General features: G+C 39.8%; 1 protein-coding gene across 3 annotated transcripts in view; it reads right to left on the bottom strand.

The window, feature by feature from the left end:
• PLPPR5 (phospholipid phosphatase related 5) overlaps positions 1–21,760 on the bottom strand; it is a 143,630-nt gene that overhangs the window by 46,391 nt on the left and 75,479 nt on the right. For all 3 annotated transcript variants that reach the window (XM_055585010.1, XM_055585011.1, XM_055585009.1), the window contains exon 4: positions 8,547–8,723. In XM_055585010.1, coding sequence (XP_055440985.1) covers positions 8,547–8,723 — 177 coding nt within the window. The remainder of the gene's footprint in view (positions 1–8,546; positions 8,724–21,760) is intronic.

Raw genomic sequence — 21,760 nt, 5'->3', positions numbered from 1 at the left:
CCTTGATCTTTTTCTGGATCTTCTCAAGGAAAGGTAATTCCCCCTCATCCCCAAATGCAGTTGCATGTGGCTGAAAGCTTGAACACCTCCTGTACTCAACCAGTCACTCAATTTGTTCAATTCTTCCTTCTAAAGATTTCTATTTCTTATATCTGCCTTGTTCTATCTCTAACACCAACTCCAAAGACTAAGCAATCATCATTACTTGCCTGAATTCCTGCATGGCTTTCTCAAGACTAAATCCAATCTTGACTCCCTCCAATCCCTCTCTACAAAGAAGTGAGAATGGTCTTTCCAAAATGCAAATTTTATCATGTCGACCTCCTTAAAGCTATTTTGTGGCTTGGCTTCTCATTCCTCTCAAAATGTAAACTCAGGTCCACCTTTCAGCCTTCTTTCTCTATTTTGCAAACACCTTCTGTTTCCTTTCACTTCCTTTTGTTTGGAATACTCATCTCCACTGCCTTTGGGCATCATATCTCATTCATCTGTGATATCTCATTTCTGCATCACCGCCTTATTAGTCTTCCTTGATCCCAGGCTGTTTTTATTTGCTGGCAAGGACCTGTGATTCTTTTCTCTGAAATACCTATCTCTATATGAAATTATATATATGCAAGCATAGCATTTTGGTTGATGTGATTCTCTTCCAAGGTTATCAGCTCCATGGAAGCAGACATGCTTCTTTTCCTGATCACTATTCTATTCTCAGTGCCAGGTGAATGAACAGATTAATAAATGAGCATGAATCCAGGATAAAAATTCTCAAAGTTTCTGATGTTCCTACATAATTGAAAGTGACTTTCTTTAGAAACATTCTATTTTTACATTAGTGGTTTCTATAATTCTACTCTCTCTTCCAAAAAATAACACTAGTAATAAGTCACCATTACATATAAATTTTTGTTTTCTTTTTCCAATAGTGATAATAAATTAATCTGATCCATTTGTGATCAGTTTGCCTCTTCCTTGTGGCAAATAAAACATCTCTGCTTGTATGGGGTTACGTTCATGGGCTCTGGGGTCAAACAGGCCTGGGGCTTAATCCTGGGCTCTTTTATTTACTAATTCTGTGAGCCTAGGCAAATTATTTAATATAACTAGATCTGTCTGCTTTATCTGCAAAACTAGGACAATAATAATTGTGTCTCACCATGCGTGAAGATTAATTGAGTTAATGCAGTAAAGAATACTCAAATAACTCTTTATTATTACTATTAGGAATATGCATGATAACCTGACAAGCTCTTGCTTTGGTCAGTAAACTTGAATTATCCTGCCTGATACTGTAATATCCATCTTTCTTGCAAGTACTTTGAAGTGTCCATTTTTATAAAATAATATGAATCAATCTACAATAATAAAGTCATCAAAGGTGAAGAGTATGGTATTCATAGCCTTCTCTGTACCATGCAATTGACTGACTTGACTACATTTGTGATTTCACTTAACCCTCAAAAGAGCTCTGGGAAGTAAATAAAACAGTTCATTCATTCATTCATCAAATATCTCCTGAGAACTTTCTATATAACACTGGGAATATACAGTGATGAAAACAAACACCATCTCTCTAAGTGGTTTACATTCTAGAGGGTTTGAGAGCAAAAGACAAAACTCAAAATATTATACGTGGTATACTAAAAGTTGAATCGTGCAGTGGAGAAAAGTGAATAGGAAATGAGGAAAGGAGTCCGGGGGAGAGGTAGTCACTTTAAGTACAGTTCAGGGGAGGCCACACTTTAGGAATAATGAGGAGCTACGTGGGATGGTCAATATCACATTGAGGAAAACTGGCAAAAAAAAAAAAGTGGCAACAGCAGGATTCAATCTAGGTTTTTCTGACTCCCACACCTGTTTTGTTCTCTGAAATATACACAGGAGCATTCCAGCAGAGGCAATGTGCAGGCTGGACAGGGTGTGTGACAGAGGAAGAAAACTGACTGGATTCCAAGTGTGGGATTTCCACTGAAAAAAAGGGAAACATAAACTTGACCAGGAGGAGTGCAGCCGGATTCTGGAGGATCCCAGGAGCCCAGTGGAAGTGTCTGGTTTAATCCAGCTCGAAAGAAGCTTGGTTTTCTGTTTGTTTTATTAGCAATGAATTATATTATCATGTGTATGAAGCAGCATGCAAGGCATCTGGAGGAGAGTCTAAAGTGAGAAGGTAGCTAGGAACCAATAGATATAGAAGAGGTAAGCAGTTAGATCTCTACAATCAAGAAGTGATGGTCAGAACAGCAAAGAAATAAGACATGGGAGAAAGATTCTATAGTGGAAACGAGCTTCACCTAGATGAATCACCGGGTGTGGGGATGGATGAGGGAGGAGAGTGAGTCAAAGGCGTATGCTAGACATTGGATGTGGGTGACAGGGGACACGAATGCCTTGAACCGACATACAATGGCTTGGAGTAGGTTAGTGTTAATTTTATCTTGGAATCATCTTAGTGATCTGCACACACTGCAGAATAATTGAAAACACTCCAAGATGTTGCAAGCCAGAGCTGTAGTCACTGCTTGAAATAAATATTCCACTTAGTTGCCCAAATAAGAAACTCGAAAATCATCATAAATTGTTGTCCACTCATCCTCATCAATTCCACTGTTTCATCAACTACCAAACCATCCCACCTCCAGCCAGCCTCCCCTTCCTCTGTGCAATCAGAGGCCCATCCACCACTTCCCTGGATCTGCATAACTTGTCTCTATCCTCACCTGGAGCTTTATTTTCCAGAAAACATATTTTTAAAGCACAAATCTTATCACAGAGTAAAAGCGTCTGAAAGTAAACAATCTCTCATTTGTAAAATTTTTTCAGTCATCCGTGTGGCCATGCACTGAACATACACACCATTTCGTTTACACATTATCAATCTGTGTAACAATCCTTCAAGGAGACTGTAACCTTATTTAACTCCTTATTACCAAATTCAGACTTAAATTGAAGAAAGTAGGGAAAACCACTAGACCATTCAGGTATGACCTAAATCAAATCCCTTATGACTACACAGTGGAAGTGAGAAACAGATTTAAGGGACTAGATCTGATAGAAAGAGTGCCTGATGAACTATGGACGGAGGTTAGTGAAATTGTACAGAAGACAGGGATCAAGACCATCCCCATGGAAAAGAAATGCAAAAAAACAAAATGGCTGTCTGAGGAGGCCTTACAAATAGCTGTGAAAAGAAGAGAAGTGAAAAGCAAAGGAGAAACATAAAGATATAAACATCTGAATGCAGAGTTCCAAGGAATAGCAAGGAGAGATAAGAAAGCCTTCCACAGCGATCAATGCAAAGAAATAGAGGAAAACAACAGAATAGGAAAGACTTGAGATCTCTTCAAGAAAATTAGAGATACCAAGGGAATATTTCATGCAAAGATGAGCTCGATAAAGGACAGAAATGGTATGGACCTAACAGAAGCAGAAGATATTAAGAAGAGGTGGCAAGAATACACAGAAGAACTGTACAAAAAAGATCTTCACGACCTGGATAATCACCATGGTGTGATCACTGACCTACAGCCAGACATCCTGGAATGTGAAGTCAAGTGGGCCTTAGAAAGCATCACTACAAACAAAGCCAGTGGAGGTGATGGAATTCCAGTTGAGCTATTCCAAATCCTGAAAGATGATGCTGTGAAAGTGCTGCACTCAATATGCCAGCAAATTTGGAAAACTCAGCGGTGGCCACAGGACTGGAAAAGGTCAGTTTTCATTCCAATCCCAAAGAAAGGCAATGCCAAAGAATGCTCAAACTACCGCACAATTGCACTCATCTCACACGCTAGTAAAGCAATGCTCAAAATTCTCCAAGCCAGGCTTCAGCAATACGTGAACTGTAAACTTCCAGATGTATAAGCTGGTTTTAGAAAAGGCAGAGGAACCAGAGATCAAATTGCCAACATCCGCAGGATCATGGAAAAAGCAAGAGAGTTCCAGAAAAACATCTGTCTCTGCTTTATCCACTATGCCAAAGCCTTTGACTGTGTGGATCACAATAAACTGTGGAAAATTCTGAAAGAGATGGGTATACCAGACCACCTGACCTGCCTCTTGAGAAACCAATATGCAGGTCAGGAAGCAACAGTTAGAACTGGACATGGAACAACAAACTGGTTCCAAATAGAAAAAGGAGTACGTCAAGGCTGTATATTGTCACCCTGCTTATTTAACTTCTATGCAGAGTACATCATGAGAAACGCTGGGCTGGAAGAAGCACAAGCTGGAATCAAGATTGCCAGGAGAAATATCAATAACCTCAGATATGCAGATGACACCACCCTTATGGCAGAAAGTGAAAAGGAACTAAAAAGCCTCTTGATGAAGGTGAAAGAGGAGAGTGAAAAAGTTGGCTTAAAGCTTAACATTCAGAAAACTAAGCTCATGGCATCTGGTCCCATCACTTCATGGGAAATAGATGGGGAAACAGTGGAAACAGTGTCAGACTTTATTTTTTGGGGCTCCAAAATCACTGCAGATGGTGATTGCAGCCATGAAATTAAAGGATGCTTACTCCTTGGAAGGAAAGTTATGACCAACATAGACAGCATATTAAAAAGCAGAGACATTACTTTGCCAACAAAGGTTCATCTAGTCAAGGCTATGGTTTTTCCAGTGGTCATGTATGGATGTGAGAGTTAGACTGTGAAGACAGCTGAGCCTCGAAGAATTGATACTTTTGAACTGTGGTGTCAGAGAAGACTCTTGAGAGTCCCTTGGACTGCAAGGAGATCCAACCAGTCCATTCTAAAGGAGTTGGTCCTCGGTGTTCATTGGAAAGACTGATGTTGAAGCTGAAACGCCAATTCTTTGGCCACCTCATGTGAAGAGTTGACTCATTAGAAAAGACCCTGATGCTGGGAAGGAATGGGGGCAGGAGGAGATGGGGACGGCAGAGAATGAGATGGCTGAATGGCATCACCAACTCGATGGACAGGAGTTTGGGTAAACTCTGGGAGTTGGTGATGGACAGGGAGGCCTGGCATGCTGAAATTCTTGGGGTTGCAAAGAGTCGGACACGACTAAGCGACTGAACTGAACTGAACCTTATTTAAAGAGGAAGAAACTGAGGTTAGGTAAATTGCTTAAGGGCACAAATTGAGTAGATAGTGAGGATGAGATTCAACCAGACTTTTTCTCTGTTTCAACTGTCTGGGAGCTGACAGAGGCTTCTAAATCACCTACATTTTTAAGCAAGAGCCCAAATCACTGTCATAGCACACAAGGCTCAGGGTGTCCCCTGTGTGCTTCTTCATTCCCCTTCTTGTCACCCATCTTGGACAACTGGTATCATTTCTGGGTGCCAGATGCATACTGTGCCTTTGGCCTAGAATACATTAGGGGCTTCATACATGCTTATTTTATGATACATTTCATATTGCCAGTGCACTGTCCTCTTTGCCCTTCATTCCTTATGCCCCAAGCTACACCTGTCTGCTTTACAAACTCTTCAAGTTTATATATTGTCTCTTCTTTCTGATTTGTCCCTAATTCAAACAGAGTAGATCTCTTGAGTATATGTACCATACATCTAGCATTACGTTCATCCTCTATAGAACTCTTCATGTCCATCTCATCCCACCTGACTGCAATCTATTTAAGTACCTGGACTGTATCCTTTTCATGTACTTATTCCCAGTACCAAGCACAATGCCTGGATTAGAGTAGGGTCTCAGTAAATGTTTGTTTCATGAAAGAAGAAAAAGAGGGAATGTTTGAGGGAATAGACTGGCCATTACTGTCTGACTCCAGAAACAGATTCCCAGAGAAGATAAGTCATATTTATGACCCCTTTGCAGGCCCAGTTAAAGCACTTTTGTCAGATGTAACTGCATTTCAGCTCCATGGGTCTGGAACATCTTTGCTGGCACCTCATCAGGCTACATCTTCTCCTCCTATGGGTATAGGAGGAGACCACTGTATAAAGCAAAACATACTTTTACACTGACACATTAAAATCAGAAACACTGTTTTTATGCATAAAAGCTTGTTGAAGCCATTACATGGTTAAAGCACTTCCATATGACCTTTTTATAAGGTCCTTTCCCTGGATGCATGGGAATGTTTGAAGGGCCCTATGGAAGGTTCTGAATATGTGCAGTAAGAGGGTCTTGAGCTCAAGGGGGACCCCTAGTCCAATTCATCATTCCCCACATGGTTCTCAGATGAGGAAGCGAAAGGAAGTTATGAGTGCTCTAGACTTAACCTTGCAAGGTATCACGATGTTCACTGGCAGTCAAGGGAAGATGGCCACAGGCACAGGAGGAGATGAAGCCTGATGAAATACCAGTCAAGATATTCCAGACCCACGTAGTTGAAATTCAGTTACGTCTGACACTGGTGTTTTAATGCTTCAACTTTTGGCATGCTGCTTGCTGTGCCTATGATTATTTTCTTAGGATTTATGTGAAGCATTTTTTGTTTGTTTTATAAAAAGTCAGCCTGTTTCAACTGTCATAAGTGAAAGCAAGGGAAAGGTTTGGGGCCATGCTTGGGCCCCTGTTTGCATGAGGCTACAGGATATCTCTGGGGGTGGGGAAGGTAAGCCTAAGTTTTCAAGGGACCTTGGACACAGCAAGGAAAGGCATCAGAAAGAAAAATAGCACATGGTCTAGAAAAGGCTCAGGGTATAGTCACTACTTTTACCACAAGAAGTTCTAGAAGAAATAACTTATATAAAATGCCCAGTACATAACAGTGAGCAAATCATTGGTAGCTGGAAAAGTCTGTATAAGCTTTAACATACTGTTATAAACTAGTGAAAAGAAGCTGAAGAAAGAAAGTTACTCCTGAGAAACAATTTAAATGTAATTAAAATATAAACTGTTTCTTGCAATGTGTCAATGCAAAAGTACGTTTTGATTTATTCAGTAGTCTACACCTTTTTCCATCTAGGTAAAATGTTACATCGGGCTTCCCTGTGGTTCAGCAGTAAAGAATTCACCTGCCAATGCAGGAGACATTGGTTTGATCCCTGGGTCAGGAAGGTCCCCTGGAGAATGAAATGGCAACACTCTCCAGTATTCTTGCATGGGAAATCCCACGGACAGATGAGCCTGGTGGGCTATAGTCCATAGGGTCACAAAAGAGTTGGACATGACTTAGAGACTAAACAACAACTACAACAAAAATGTTGCATATCCATACCTACAAAGGATTAATTAAGTCTAAAGCCGAAGAACCGATGCTTTTGAACTGTGGTGTTGGAGAAGACTCTTGAGAGTCCCTTGGACTGCAAGGAGATCCAACCAGTCCATCCTAAAGGAGATCAGTCCTGGGTGTTCACTGGAAGGACTGATAGTAAAGCTGAAACTCTAATACTTTGGCCACCTGATGTGAAGAGCTGACTCATTTGAAAAGACCCTGATGCTGGGAAAGATTGAGGGCAGGAGAAGAAGGGGACGACAGAGGATGAGATGGTAGATGGCATCACCGACTCGATGGACATGAGTTTGGGTGAACTCCAGAAGTTGGTGATGGACAGGGAGCCCTGGCGTGCTTTGGTTCATGGGATCACAAAGAGTTGAACATGACTGAGCGGCTGAACTGAACTGAAAGCCAGACTGAAACAACTAAACCTACAGAACTAAAATTTACAGAAATGGTCCAAGGAGATTTTTATCACAGAAGTAGAGATGGCAGGCTTGCCTCATTAGGAGTCACTGTGTGTGCTATTCACTCCCTGGCAAAATCTGATTTGAGTGATATTGCCTTGGAAACTCTCCATAGGTTTTCAGTCACTGAAGGCGACTGGTTCATCTCACAAGTGAGGTTCACCTGTTATCAGGTTCTGGGACTTGGCAGCTCAAGAGAGGGCTGTTTGGAGGTACCAGGGCACTTTGGGAAACTCTACATACTTCAGGACGCTAAGTGCCCTGAGGAAATTTTTTAAACATTCAAATAAACCAGTCTGAAAAACCTATTTGTAGGGAAGGAATGGAAATGCAGATGTAAAGAACAGACTTGTGGACACATTGGGGGAAGGATAGGACAGGACAAATTGAGACAGCAGCACTGACATATACATGCTGTCATGTGTAAAATAGTAGGAAGCTGTTATACAACATAGGGAGCCCAGCCTGGTGCTCTGTGATTACCTAGAAGGGTGGGATGAGGGGGCTGGGGAGGGAGGCTCAACAGGAAAGGGCTATGTGTGTGTGTGTGTGTATATAAATTATGATTGGTTTGCATTGTTGTACTACAGAAACCAACACAATATTATAAAGCAATTTTCCTCCAATCAAAAAATAAATTCAAAAGAAAAAACATCTAGGGAGGTATGAGTGTTTTTTTAGCCCCATTCCACTTTGCATGAAAATATTCTCTTCACTTTTAAATGTAGAAAATACGCACTTTTCACCCCAAGCCTGACTTTAGGCAGAACAAATGAAGGAGAAGAAAGAAATGAGTGATTTACAACATACGTATTTCCATTTCATAGACCACCTTTCAAAAGCTAAACCCAGTGATTCACACCTGTATTGTCTACTAGGTGGTTATACACATTAATTAAGAGACAAATTATATGTAAAGAAATTTGTACTTACAAGAAATACTGCTATAGATATTCCAACCAGAAAGCCTGCTATCACATCAGACCAATGATTTCGATATTCTGCAACTCTGTTGAGTCCAGTAAGAAAGGCCAAACACATTAAGCCTAGGCATAAAACGGGCTTAGCAAGTCTTGTTCCTTTGGCTTTGATTGTGTTGGTAATGTACATCTGAAATAGCAAACAAAAAGCATGAATGTATTTCCTTGATATACACCTTATACATGTATCTGTACACACATATTTATAGGAACAGATATATTTATATAATTCAAATAATTAACTACAGTTTATAAATTTTTTGAAGAAGTTTCTTAGAAGTAGAGTTTAAAAGTAGTGATTAGTTAATTGTACTTACCTTATATTGAGTAATGGTCAATTCTTATGTAACATTAATCATTTAAGATATTGAGTTGCAGACATTCCAAGTCACTTTTCATAAACTTTTAATTACTTACTCTCATTTTATCTGAATTTACATTTTATATAAATACTATTGGAAAGGGAAAACTAATGAATGTTTCTAATGTTTACATCTGTGTATACCAAACTGAGAGGATGAACACTTTATAAAAGGGGCTTCTCAGGCGGCTCAGTGGTAAAGAATCCGCTTGCCAATGCAGGAGATGCAGGAGGTGTGGGTTTGATCCCTGGGTTGGGAAGATCCCCTGGAGGATGAAATGGCAACCCACTCCAGTATTCTTGCCTGGGAAATCACATGGACCGAGGAGCCTGGTGGGCTACAATCCACAGTATTACAAAGAGCTGGACAGGACTGAGCTACTGAGAGTGCACGCATACTTTATAAAAATCAAACTTGTGAGCATATCTATAAAAAACAAAATCAAGTGGATTTCACTAAATAGATTTACTTGGAAAAAAGAATTTAAAGTTCATTACAGTACAAACATTTACTTTTATGCTGTTATCTGAAATTGTGAAAATACTTTTAACAAATTTTATCAACCAGTATAAGAAAAAAAAACCCTTAATTATATGGGAGAAATGTGTCAGTTAAACCAAAATAAGCAGTAAACACCTACATTTTTGGCATCTTCATATATGCTAATGAAGAAGGTGTAAGTGTCAGCTGGTTGCACAGAATGAAATCTTTTCAAGTTGCGAGACACCATGTCAAGAAACGCAGTTCTTCCCCAATCTGATTTATTTTGTATCTCTGCTGCTGCTGCTACTGCTAAGTCACTTCAGTCGTGTCCGATTCTGTGCAACCCCAGAGACGGCAGCCCACCAGGCTCCCCCGTCCCTGGGATTCTCCATAGCTCAACTGCTCATAATTTCCTATATGCATTTCTATCGAAGTGAATCTGTTGACTGTGAAGGAAATGTGTCAGTTATTTCAAGTCACCGTGTGTGTGTTTAGTTGCTCAGTTGTGTCCAATTCTTTGTGACCCCAAGGACTGTAGCTTGCCAGGCTCCTCTGTTCTTGGGATACTCCAGCAAGAACACTGGAGGAGGTGGCCATTCCCTTCTCCTGAGGAATCTTCCTGATGCAGGGATTGAACCCCAGTCTCCTATATTGCAGGAGGATTCTTTGCTGTCTGAGCCACCAGGGAAGCCCCTATTTCAAGTCACTAGTAATTATTAAAGAGATGGCTTTCACAGTACAATAAGTTTTTATGACATTAATGTCAGAATCTGATACTGATAATATAGTCAGAAAAATACTTACAAATGCATATAACCACTTGCCTATTGTCCTCAGTTGAATAAAAAAAAATATATTTGACTAAGAGATTAAACCAAAATCAGCACTTAAGCTTTTAGTCCATGGCAGCCATTCTTGGATGCTATGAAATTCAGTAATTCTTTTTTCTTTTTTTTTCTGAGCAAAGTTTGTAGCCCTGTTAGCTGCCAGTACACACTATGAATATTTAAACAGTTCATATGATACAAGGTTTCTATCTAGCCAAGTCCTAGCCTTTTGCAAACTATCATAGGTCTCAATACTCTAGAAAATAAATTTAAAAAGCTGGATTATCTTCATTTTGGCATATGACCTTCAGAGCTACGTCTGTGTATTCTAAGCCTGTGCTTAGAAAAGCTGAATAATCTCAGTTAAGAAGAATAAGTAGACATGAGAGAGAAATAGGAGCAGATGAGAAGAGAAAAGGATGCTTTTGCCATTCCAAGAGAATATATTAAAGAGATCTGCCCACATGAGTAACAAGACAAGAATATCACACCACTTCAGGTTTCCAGTGATGCATCTAGTAGAGTAATTTCTTATTTGACTTACGCATATAAACAGGGAGTGAAATTTAAGCTGCTAGTGAGATTTTCTGACTCATTACTGACTTCTTACCTTTGCATTTCTTCATGTCTGTCAGAACACTAAAAGACAACCATCCTCATTAAAACAAAATGAATATGAAATGATAACTGAATAATATTAATATGCTAATAATCATTAGAGCTATGATTTTCATGAGCGATGTCTGTTCAAGACAATGCTCTAAGCATTTTACTTATTAAGTCCTCAAAATAACCGTAAGATATCATCATTACCTTCATTTGACAGATAAAAAAATTGACTCAAGATAAAGCTTATTATAAAGAATACACAATTTGACTATTGAGGGTGGTACTTGTGAGAAAGAGAGATGTCAAAAGGAAGTAAGGATAGAGCATTGTGGTGCCTCCAACCTTCCTTTCTCTCTTGATTAATTTCTTGCCTGGAAAAAAATGGCCAGCGGACATAAACTAAGTATCAGTGAATGCAAGAGAAATTAAATTAAAAACAGGGGAAAGAAGGCCACCAGAGCACATAGGGGTGAGGCTACATCTGTACTCTACTATTAGAGAGAAGTAGGAAATGGTATAAGTGTGGTTTGTGTAGAAAATCTTCTATAGAATCTATATGACTTTGGAAAGTATTTGCCTTCTCCTTCATCTCCAGAGGCCACCTCAGATAGAGCTCAGGCCTTACTTGTCCAAGTTGTGTTGGCTTATTAGTAATCCTTGAGCTTGGGTTATGATCCTCTTAAGTTTCTCTTAAATTTCAATTCATTCCTAAGTTGTATGACTCAAGAATTGTTTATAAGCAGCCCCAGGATACAGCCTGGTCACTATGCAAACTCATGAAGGAGCTTCTATAATAGGAATAGCCTGGGATTTCGCTCTTCTTCCAACAGATCCCCACTTACTGTCCAGAACCAGAAGAGAAGAAAACTGAATGCAAAGGGTTATGAAAGAAGGGTGACATTCGTTCAAATACTTTCAACTTTAAAGTGGATCATAATCCTTCATAATGCACAGATTTTTTTTCACTTGGCATGGATGTCACAAAAGAAAATTTTCAGTTTTCACTTATACATACTAGAAAACTTTCTGGTTCCCTAGTACTTATGAATATGACTGCCTTTTAACCAGTCTAATTGTGTTATCCTTACAGAAGTTCTATTATCCCTAATTTGCAGAAAAGGAAATTATGGCATTAGAAACTATTAAGCAAGTTGGATGCAGGACAGAATTGATTATTTATGCTCTATTGGTTTTTAATTCACTTATGAAACCATCTAGGTTAACCAGATGTCAAAACGTAACTAAAATAAAACACAAACAGAAGGGTGTATGATTTGAGCAGGATGGTATCTGTTCAGTCCTCAGTGGATGCGCGCTACCTTATAAGCCAAGCCATTTAGCCATAATTGGGCAGTTCTTATTCATCGATCCCACAAATATCTATTTGCACAAATGCAGAAAGCCAAAACTGGTCATTTGCTATCTGCTAATAGCTGGGGTATATTCTTCAACACCTTTTCCCTTGTTTCAACATTGTATACAATAATTGACACATATATAAAGGGGTTTTGCTTACTTGAGTGCTTTTACTAAAATATAATTACAAAGCCCAGGCTTCCCTGGTGGCTCAGACAGTAAAGAATCTACCTGCAATGCAGGAAACCCAGGTTTGATCCCTAGATTGGGAAGATCTCCTGGAAAAGGGAATGGCTACCCACTCCAGTAATCTTGCCTGGAGAATTCTATGGACCGAAGAGCCTGGTGGGCTATAGTCCATGGGGTCACACAGAATTGGACATGACTGAGCAACTTAACACTTTCACTTTACAATCACAATGCCCGTGTCATGTAGTAATGTGAATGGACACAATTGTAAGAATAATCATTGATCTCTTGGGTAAACTGGGAAAGCACTGTGTAATTTTAAAAACAATACTATTATAAAACAAAAACAAAAACACAAATGTTTGTGTTAAGCACTTACTATAAACCTGAAACTGTTATTCAAAGAGAAGCCAGAAGGATGAGCATGAGTTCTCAGTGAAGAGGAAGTGGGGGGAAAAGTTGTCCTAGACCCAGGTAGAGCACCAATGGCCCCCTATATGTCTCCCAATACCTGCATCATCCCCACAGCACTCACTGCAACACATGGTTTATACTAACTTGTTCCCTTCACTACACTAATGCCATACAAGCCAGATCTGTGTTCTGTACTGTAAACCTTGTGCTTAGTTAAGTACTTTGCCTGAAACACTGTAAGCACTTGAAATAAATATTAAACTAAATAAAAGAGGGAATAAATGAAAAATGCAAAGGTACAGGAGAATGAGCATGGAGTATGTCCCTCATAGCATTTGCCACTATCTAAAAATCATGTTCTCTATTTTGTGTATGTATGCTTATCTGTTGCCTCTCTGAGAATATTCCATTAGAGTAAAACCTCTGTCCATTCACAATTCTACCTGAAATTCATTGCTGTTGTCATGGTTTAGTCACTAAGTCAAGTCCAACTCCTTTGTGATCCCGTGGACTACAGCCCACCAGACTCATCTGTTTATGAGATTTCCCAGGCAAGAATATTAGAGTGGGTTGCCATTTCCTTCTCCATGGGATCTTTCCAACCCAGGGATCAAATCCGTGTCTCCTGAATTGGCAGGTAGATTCTTTTACCACTGAGTCACCAGGGAAGCCCACTTGAAATGCACAGAACTCCTTTTACATAGAAGGTAATCAAAAATGTTGAATGAGTGAATGTATAAAAGGCATGCTTGGGGAAAAGTGAATTTTTGAACTTCTGTCAGAAAATACACATCACTATCAGAAAATGTCTTGCATATGCATTTGTTTACTTGCTATTGTCCTTCTCCTCCTGTCTATCTCATATTGCCTGAATAAAAACTTGAACTTTCTATCACAGAATGGACCTGTGATAGAAAGAATATTAGCTCTCTAACAATGCTGAAGCTCTAATCCTGGGAACCTGCAAATATGTCACCTAATCACATGAGTGTTTAAAAGTGGATAACCTTCCCTAGCTTTAGTCAGAAAGAGACCTGAAGATGCTATGCTATTGTCTTTGATGATGGAGAAAGGGAGCCACTAACCAAGGAATTCAGATATCCTCTGAGATCTGGAAAGGTAAGAAATAAATTCTCTTTAGAGCCTCTTGAAGGGATGCAGCCAGGCTGAAACCTTCAGTTTAGCCCAGTGAGACCACACTGGACTTCAGATCTACAGAACTCTAGGGTTATAACTTTGGGTTGTTTTTAAGCCCCTATGTTTGTGGTATTTTGTCATGGTTTAAAAAGAAAACTACTATAATGAATCAATATCTGCTTCATGTGTGAATGAATAAATGGACTGGAATTTGTAAAAATGACCTATAAGAGAGAACTGTGGCCCAGTGATTAGATCACTTGCTCTAGAATCAAAGAGTTTTGAGTTGAGTCCCAGCTCTGCCAATTACTTAAACAAGTTATTCAACCTATTTTGAACTCGTAATGCATAAAATAGCTGTGAAAAGAAGAGAAGCGAAAAGCAAAGGAGAAAAGGAAAGATATAAATATCTGAATGCAGAGTTCCAAAGAAGAGCAAGAGGAGATAAGAAAGCCTTCTTCAGTGATCAATGCAAAGAAATAGAGGAAAACAACAGAATGGGAAAGACTAGGGATCTCGTCAAGAAAATCAGAGATACCAAAGGAACATTTCATGCAAAGATGGGCTCAATAAAGGAAAGAAATGGTATGGACCTAACAGAAGCAGAAGATATTAAGAAGAGATGGCAAGAATACACAGAAGAACTGTACAAAAAAGATCTTCACGACCCAGATAATCATGATGGTGTGATCACTGACCTAGAGCCAAACATCCTGGAATGTGAAGTCAAGTGGGCCTTCGAAAGCATCTCTACAAACAATGCTAGTGGAGGTGATGGAATTTCAGTTGAGCTATTCCAAATCCTGAAAGATGATGCTGTGAAAGTGCTGCACTCACTATGCCAGAAAATTGGGAAAACTCAGCAGTGGCCACAGGACTGGAAAAGGTCAGTGTTCATTCCAATCCCAAAGAAAGGCAATGCCAAAGAATGCTCAAACTACCACACAATTGCACTCATCTCACACGCTAGTAAGTAATGCTCAAAATTCTCCAAGCCAGGCTTCAGCAATATGTGAACTGTGAACTTCCTGATGTTCAAGCTGGTTTTAGAAAAGGCAGAGGAAAAAGAGATCAAATTGCCAACATCCGCTGGATCATGGAAAAAGCAAGAGAGTTCCAGAAAAGCATCTATTTCTGCTTTATTGACTATGCCAAAGCGTTTGACTGTGTGGATCACAATAAACTGTGGAAAATTCTGAAAGAGATGGGAATACCAGACCACCTGACCTGCCTCTTGAGAAATCTGTATGCAGGTCAGGAAGCAACAGTTTAGAACTGGACATGGAACAACAGACTGGTTCCAAATAGGAAAAGGAGTTCGTCAAGGCTGTATATTGTCACCCTGCTTATTTAACTTATATGCAGAGTACATCAGGAGAAACGCTGGACTGGAAGAAACACAAGCTGGAATCAAGATTGCCAGGAGAAATGTCAATAACCTCAGATATGCAGATGACACCACCCTTATGGCAGAAAGTGAAGAGGAACTAAAAAGCCTCCTCACGAAAGTGAAAGTGGAGAGTGAAAAAGTTGGCTTAAAGCTCAACGTTCAGAAAATGAAGATCATGGCATCCGGTCCCACCACTTCATGGGAAATAGATGGGGTAACAGTGGAAACAGTGTCAGACTTTATTTTTCTGGGCTCCAAAATCACTACAGATGGTGACTGCAGCCATGAAATTAAAAGACGCTTACTCCTTGGAAGGAAAGTTATGACCAACCTAGATAGCATATTCAAAAGCAGAGACATTACTTTGCCAACAAAGGTTCGTCTAGTCAAGGCTATGGTTTTTCATGTGGTCATGTATGGATGTGAGAGTTGGACTGTGAAGAAGGCTGAGCGCTGAAGAATTGATGCTTTTGAACTGCGGTGTTGGAGAAGACTCTTGCGAGTCCCTTGGACTGCAAGGAGATCCAACCAGTCCATTCTGAAGGAGATCAGCCCTGGGATTTCTTTGGAAGAAATGATGCTAAAGCTGAAACTCCAGTACTTTGGCCACCTCATGTGAAGAGTTGACTCATTGGAAAAGACTCTGATGCTGGGAGGGATTGGGGGCAGGAGGAGAAGGGAACGACAGAGGATGAGATGGCTGAATGGCATCACTGACTCAATGGACGTGAGTCTGAGTGAACTCTGGGAGTTGGTGATGGACAGGGAGGCCTGGCGTGCTACGATTCATGGGGTCAAAAAGGGTCGGACACAACTGAGCGACTGATCTGATCTGATGCATAAAATGCAAATGATAGAAATATTACCAGGCAGTGTGGAAAGAATTAAATGACATAATACAGGTAAAGTACTTAGCACAGCGATAGTGCACAGTAAGCTCTTAGTACTGCAGGGGTTCAGTCACGGTCAGATTGGAGAATACAGCAGGACCCAGACTGACTACACTACATGTTGCTGCAGAAGTGCCTGGTGAGCACAGATCATCGGGGCTGTGGCAGCATCGTGGCTGAGCATGAAAAACCCACATATCTCTCTTGCTTTCATACTTTTTCACTTTTTCCTTATGCTATTTTGCCATTTTCCCTCCCTTTCATGTTCTCTTCATTAAAAGATCCACTAATTATTTGCAGGTAATTATCATGAACTCTCTTAGCCTTTGCCTTTTCTTTACTACAAACTAAAAGACCTTGATTTCATCCATCCATTTCTATATATATTTCTTTATATATAAGGGCTCAGATGGTAAAGAATCCACCTGCAATATGGGAGACCTGGGTTTGATCCCTGGGTTGGGAAGATCCCCTGGAGGAGGAAATGGCAACCCCACTCCAGTATTCTTGCCTGGAGAATCCCCATGGACAAAAGAGCCTGGTGGGCTACAGTCCATGGGGTTGCACAGAGTCAGACATGACTGAGCAACTAACCACACACAAAGTGCTTTATACACGGTGCAGTAAGTGTATATATATATATGGTTTCAAATGATAGTGAATATAGTTTCCTGTGCTTTACAGTAGGTCCTTGTTTATTTTTAACATAGAAGTGTGTATATGTTAATTCCAACTTCCTAATTCACCTTCACCATCACCCTTCTGCCAACCACTTTGGTAACCATAGATTGATTTTCTATATCTGTGAGTCCATTCCTGTTCTGTAAGTTCCTCTATATCATTGTTTAGATTTCACATATAAGTGACATCATATAACACTTGTCTTTCTTTTCCAGACATACTTTACTTAAAATAATAATCTATAGTGCTGCAAATGACATTTCATTTATAATGGGCAAGTAATATTCCATTGTGTTCATACACCACATCTTCTTTATCCATTCATCTGTCAGTGGACACTGAGGTTGTTTCCATGTCTTAGGTATTGAAAATAGTACTGCTATGAAAACTGGGGTGCACACCTTTTCACATTAGTTTTCTCTGGATGTATGCACGGGACTGGGATTGCTGGCTCATATGGTAACTCTATGTTTAGTTTTTTAAGGAACGCCCATATTATTCTTCATAGCAGCTGCACCAATTTACATTCCTACCAATAGTGTAGGAGGGTTCCCTTTTCTCCACACACTCTCCAGCATTTAATATTTGTAGACTTTTTAATCACCACTATTCTGATTGGTGTGAGGTGACATCACATTGTAGTATGGATTTGCATTTCCCTCGTAATTAGCAATGTCGAGCATCTTTTCATGTGCCTGTTGGCCATTGTATGTCTTCTTTGCAGAAATGTCTTCTGGCCATTTTTTTTCAACTGGATTGTTCTTTGATATTAAGCTATATGAGTTCTTTGTATATTTTGAAAGTCAATTCCTTGTTGGTAGTATCATTTGCAAACATTTTCTCCCATTCCTTAGGTTGTCTTTTCATTTTGCTTATGGTTTCCTTTGTTGTGCAAAAGCTTTTAAGTTTAATTGGGTCCATTTGTTTATTTTTGTTTTTATTCCATTACTCTAGGAGATGGATCAAAAAAATATTGCTGCAATTTATGTCAAAGAGTGTTCTGCCTATGTTTTCCTTTAGGAGTTTTATAGTGTCCAGTCTTACATTTAGGTCATTAATCCATTTTGAGTTTATTTTTGTGTATACTATTAGAGAATGGTTTAGTTTCATTCTTTTACTTGTAGCCATCCAGTTTTCCCAGCACCACTTATTGAAGAGACTGTCTTTTCTCCATTATACAGTCTTGCCTCCTTTGTCACAGATTAATTGACCATAAATGAGTAGTTCATTTGAATTGCACCCTATAGTCTTACTCATGGAACTACAATTCACAATCAGGTTAGAACTGGATTCTTTAAACTGATATCCAAGTATTGACTACTTTGATTAATACATCCTGAAAAGCAACAGATTTTTTTTTTTTGGTTTTGTTTTTTTAAATAACTACACAGCATTTCTGGTCATATTGTTTGTAGTCCTCACATGGACCAATGCCCTACCAAGTTCCTCTTATCCTAGATTCCTGGAGTTGTTTTAAAAAAAAATCAAATTTCATAATTGTTTTCAAAATAGCAGTTCAACTTGTCAAAATCCTTTTGAACTGTGAGGCTGACATCTATCAAACTAGTTCTCCTTCTCTCAGTTTCTCATTAGTACATACAGATCACCAATAACAAGACAGGGTCAAGGGTGGAATTCCATGACGCTCCACTGGAGACTTATTCGCAAATTGGTACAGAGACACTGAACAAAATATGGAGTGTTCACTTATTAAGTCAGGTGTGCAGTGACCTAAAGTCTTATTATTGTATCCAAACTTATCTATGATCATAAATTTGCCAAACTGCAATGGAAATGTATCTGATGGGGTAATAGAACTGCGTATTAGAATGGAGCTGTGTAATTCTATTGTAATAGAATTGTGATGAAAGGTAATGTGATGGTGGAAAGGCCATGGACTTTGTACCAGATTTGTGTTCACCTAATTCAGAGTTTTCAGAGTTGTGGGGGGAAAGTGCAATAAATGGTGGTGTATTGAAGTCATACTTTAATATACTACAGCATAGGTTGTATGGAGCATGCATTTACTTCCCCCCACCCCACAAACTGACCTAAACTTTATCACGGGCATCCATCCCACATTGGAGAGGAATGGAATGGGGGGGGGGGGGAAACCTGAATAAATGCTCAGTTGTTCTGAGTTTCTCACTGTTCTCTTTATGGCAAAATACCCAGTTGGAAGCCTTCAAGACTGCATGGCTGAGGAGAGGAGGCGATCTCAGGGCGGCCACATGGCTGTCCTGCTGAACGGCCTCCCCTGACTTCCCTTTAGCTCAGATGGTAAAGAATCTGCCTGCAATGCAGGAGACCCTGGGTTGGGAAGATTCTCTGGAAAAGGGAATGGCAATCCACTCCAATATTCTTGCCTGGAGAATCCCATGAACAGAGGAGCCTGGCAGGCTATAGCGCGCAGGGTTCAAACAGCTGGGCACGACTGAGTGACTAACACTTCTACTGCACCGTGCTTCTCCCACGGGTCTCCTGAGGCCTCCCAACCACTGTGAATGTCCCTGTGGCCCACCCTGATGTGGTGCATTTAGGCTCGCACTCTGGTCCTCAGCACATCCCCTTCTGGCCTTGGGGCTTTCTGCCCTCTCTAGCTTGGATGCAGCTTCTGCGGCTCCCAGAGAACCATCTGCTCTGCTGCTTGACCCACCTGCCACAGGGCTGCCCTGAGGTTAAGCTCTCCCAGTTTCATGGCAGAAAACAGACATAAGCCCATCTACTTTCCATCTTCTCTTCAACCTTTCTGGAGTATCTGTAATCTGGTGGTCAATTCCCTTCTAAGGGTTTCTAAACCAAGGGTGCTCACCCAAATACTTATACCTGCCATTCTACCCTTTTCTCTCCTCCAGTCCTCCCACTTCTTGGCGAAGAGATGGCACCATCCACTCCCAGGTGTGGTTGCACCATCCTTTTTATATTATACTCTGTGTACTCTCTATTTTTATTTTGTAATAATATATACAAATCTTCAAATTTTGCTTTTGGTGTGTAAAGGTAGCTTTGGAATTTAGAAATTCTTGTTCTCTTAGGACAAATGAGACTTGACTCTTGAAACCAAACACCACCTTCCTTTTCTGATCGGTACTGGCCCATCTCTCTCTTTTTTCAGTTTTATTGAGGAATAGGGTGGCATAGTGGTAAATAATTCACCCACTAATGCAGGAGATGTAAGACACAGGTGATCGATCTCTGGGTTGGGAAGATCCCCTGGAGTAGGAAATGGCAACCTACTCCCAGTATTCTTGCCTGGAGAATCCAATTGACAGAGTCATCTTGAGGGCTACAGTCCATGGAGTTGTAAAGAGTAGGACCCAACTGAGGGACTGAGCACACACACACATTGAAGTATAATCAACAAATTTTAAAAATGGATATATTTAAGGTATACAACATGATGTTTTTTTACATATGTTTTTTAAGGGAAGAATTGATTGAAACTGCCCATCCTGGCCAGGCACCATATTAACTATCTATATGAGTTATTTTATGACAGGAGGTCCTGGTAAGGAATATGGAACTAACAAGCCACCACCAAACAGAAGAATTCAAGAATTAGGGAGGATCAAAAGAAGACACAACGTGTTCTACCAACCTCCCAGAATCCTCCTTGCTGGAATCCATCTTGGCTGAGCAATGCGTACACCACCAAGAAGGAAGGCCCCTGAGCCGGAATGACCGGCCAGAGACAACCTGAAAACTCATCCTATTATGATAAAACTCAAGACTGTGAACCAAGTGGCAGAGCAGTCCTGCTGAGTTCCCTCACCCTGCTGTTCTCTGCTGGGGCGCCCCTTCCCCAAAAAGTCTCTTTTTCGTTAGTATGTGTGTCTCCTCAGACAATTCATTTCTGAGTGTTAGACAAAAGCCCACTCTCAGGCCCTGGAAGAGGTCCCCCTTTCTGCAATGTGAGAGAAGTAATCACCACAGGCAAGCTAATTAACATAGCCATTACCTCACATAGGTACCATTTTGTGTGTATGTGTGTGGTGAGAACATCTAAGATCTACCTACTCTTTAAGCAAGCTTCAAGTCCACAATACAGTATTGTAAACTATAGTTACAGTGCTATATATTAAATCTGTGTGGTATGTATAGATATAATACTATTCAGCATTAAAAAGTAGAAAGTCCTATCATTTGAGATAACACAAATCAACCTGAAGGACATTATGCTAAGTGAAATATGCCAGTCAAGAAAAGACAAATATTGCAAGATCTTACCCATATATGCAATCTAAAATAGTCACTCATACATGTGGAGAGTGGAGTGGGGGCTTCCAGGAGTTAGAGGACAGGAAACTGGAGGAGAGATGTTGACCTTTCTCTTATGGCATGTTCTTCTCTGAGACACTGAATAACAGATGAGAAATCCTAGAGCTATGTTGTACAATATAGAAGCCACTAATTAGAACTATTGAGCACTGGAAATATGGATAGAGGGAAAAAAGGACTGCATTTTTTAATTTAAATTTTAAAACTGGCACTTGCTTTGATTATTAGAAAACTTTTAAATATATTTGGAATAAATTGGTTATGTGCTCGTACTTTTATACTGTAAGTTTTATGAAACCTAAATAGAGAGCAAATACTTAAGATGAAAATGTAGTATCAGAACTGAGATGTATTATGAGTCAAATAGACCCTGAATTTTGAAAATTTTGCAGAAAAAGGAATGCAAAATATTTCATTAATACTTTTTATATTGATACAGGTTGAAATGTTAAAATTTGGACATACTTGGTTAAACAAATTATATTTCAAAAATTAATTTAACTTTTTGCTTTTTAAAAATATGACTATTAGGAAATTAACAATCATTTATG

Source organism: Bubalus kerabau, chromosome 6 (assembly GCF_029407905.1).
Source record: "Bubalus kerabau isolate K-KA32 ecotype Philippines breed swamp buffalo chromosome 6, PCC_UOA_SB_1v2, whole genome shotgun sequence".
Taxonomy (NCBI): Eukaryota; Metazoa; Chordata; class Mammalia; order Artiodactyla; family Bovidae; genus Bubalus; species Bubalus kerabau.
The sequence above is the reverse complement of the archived record's forward strand: the minus strand, read 5'-3'. Positions and strand labels throughout refer to the sequence as shown.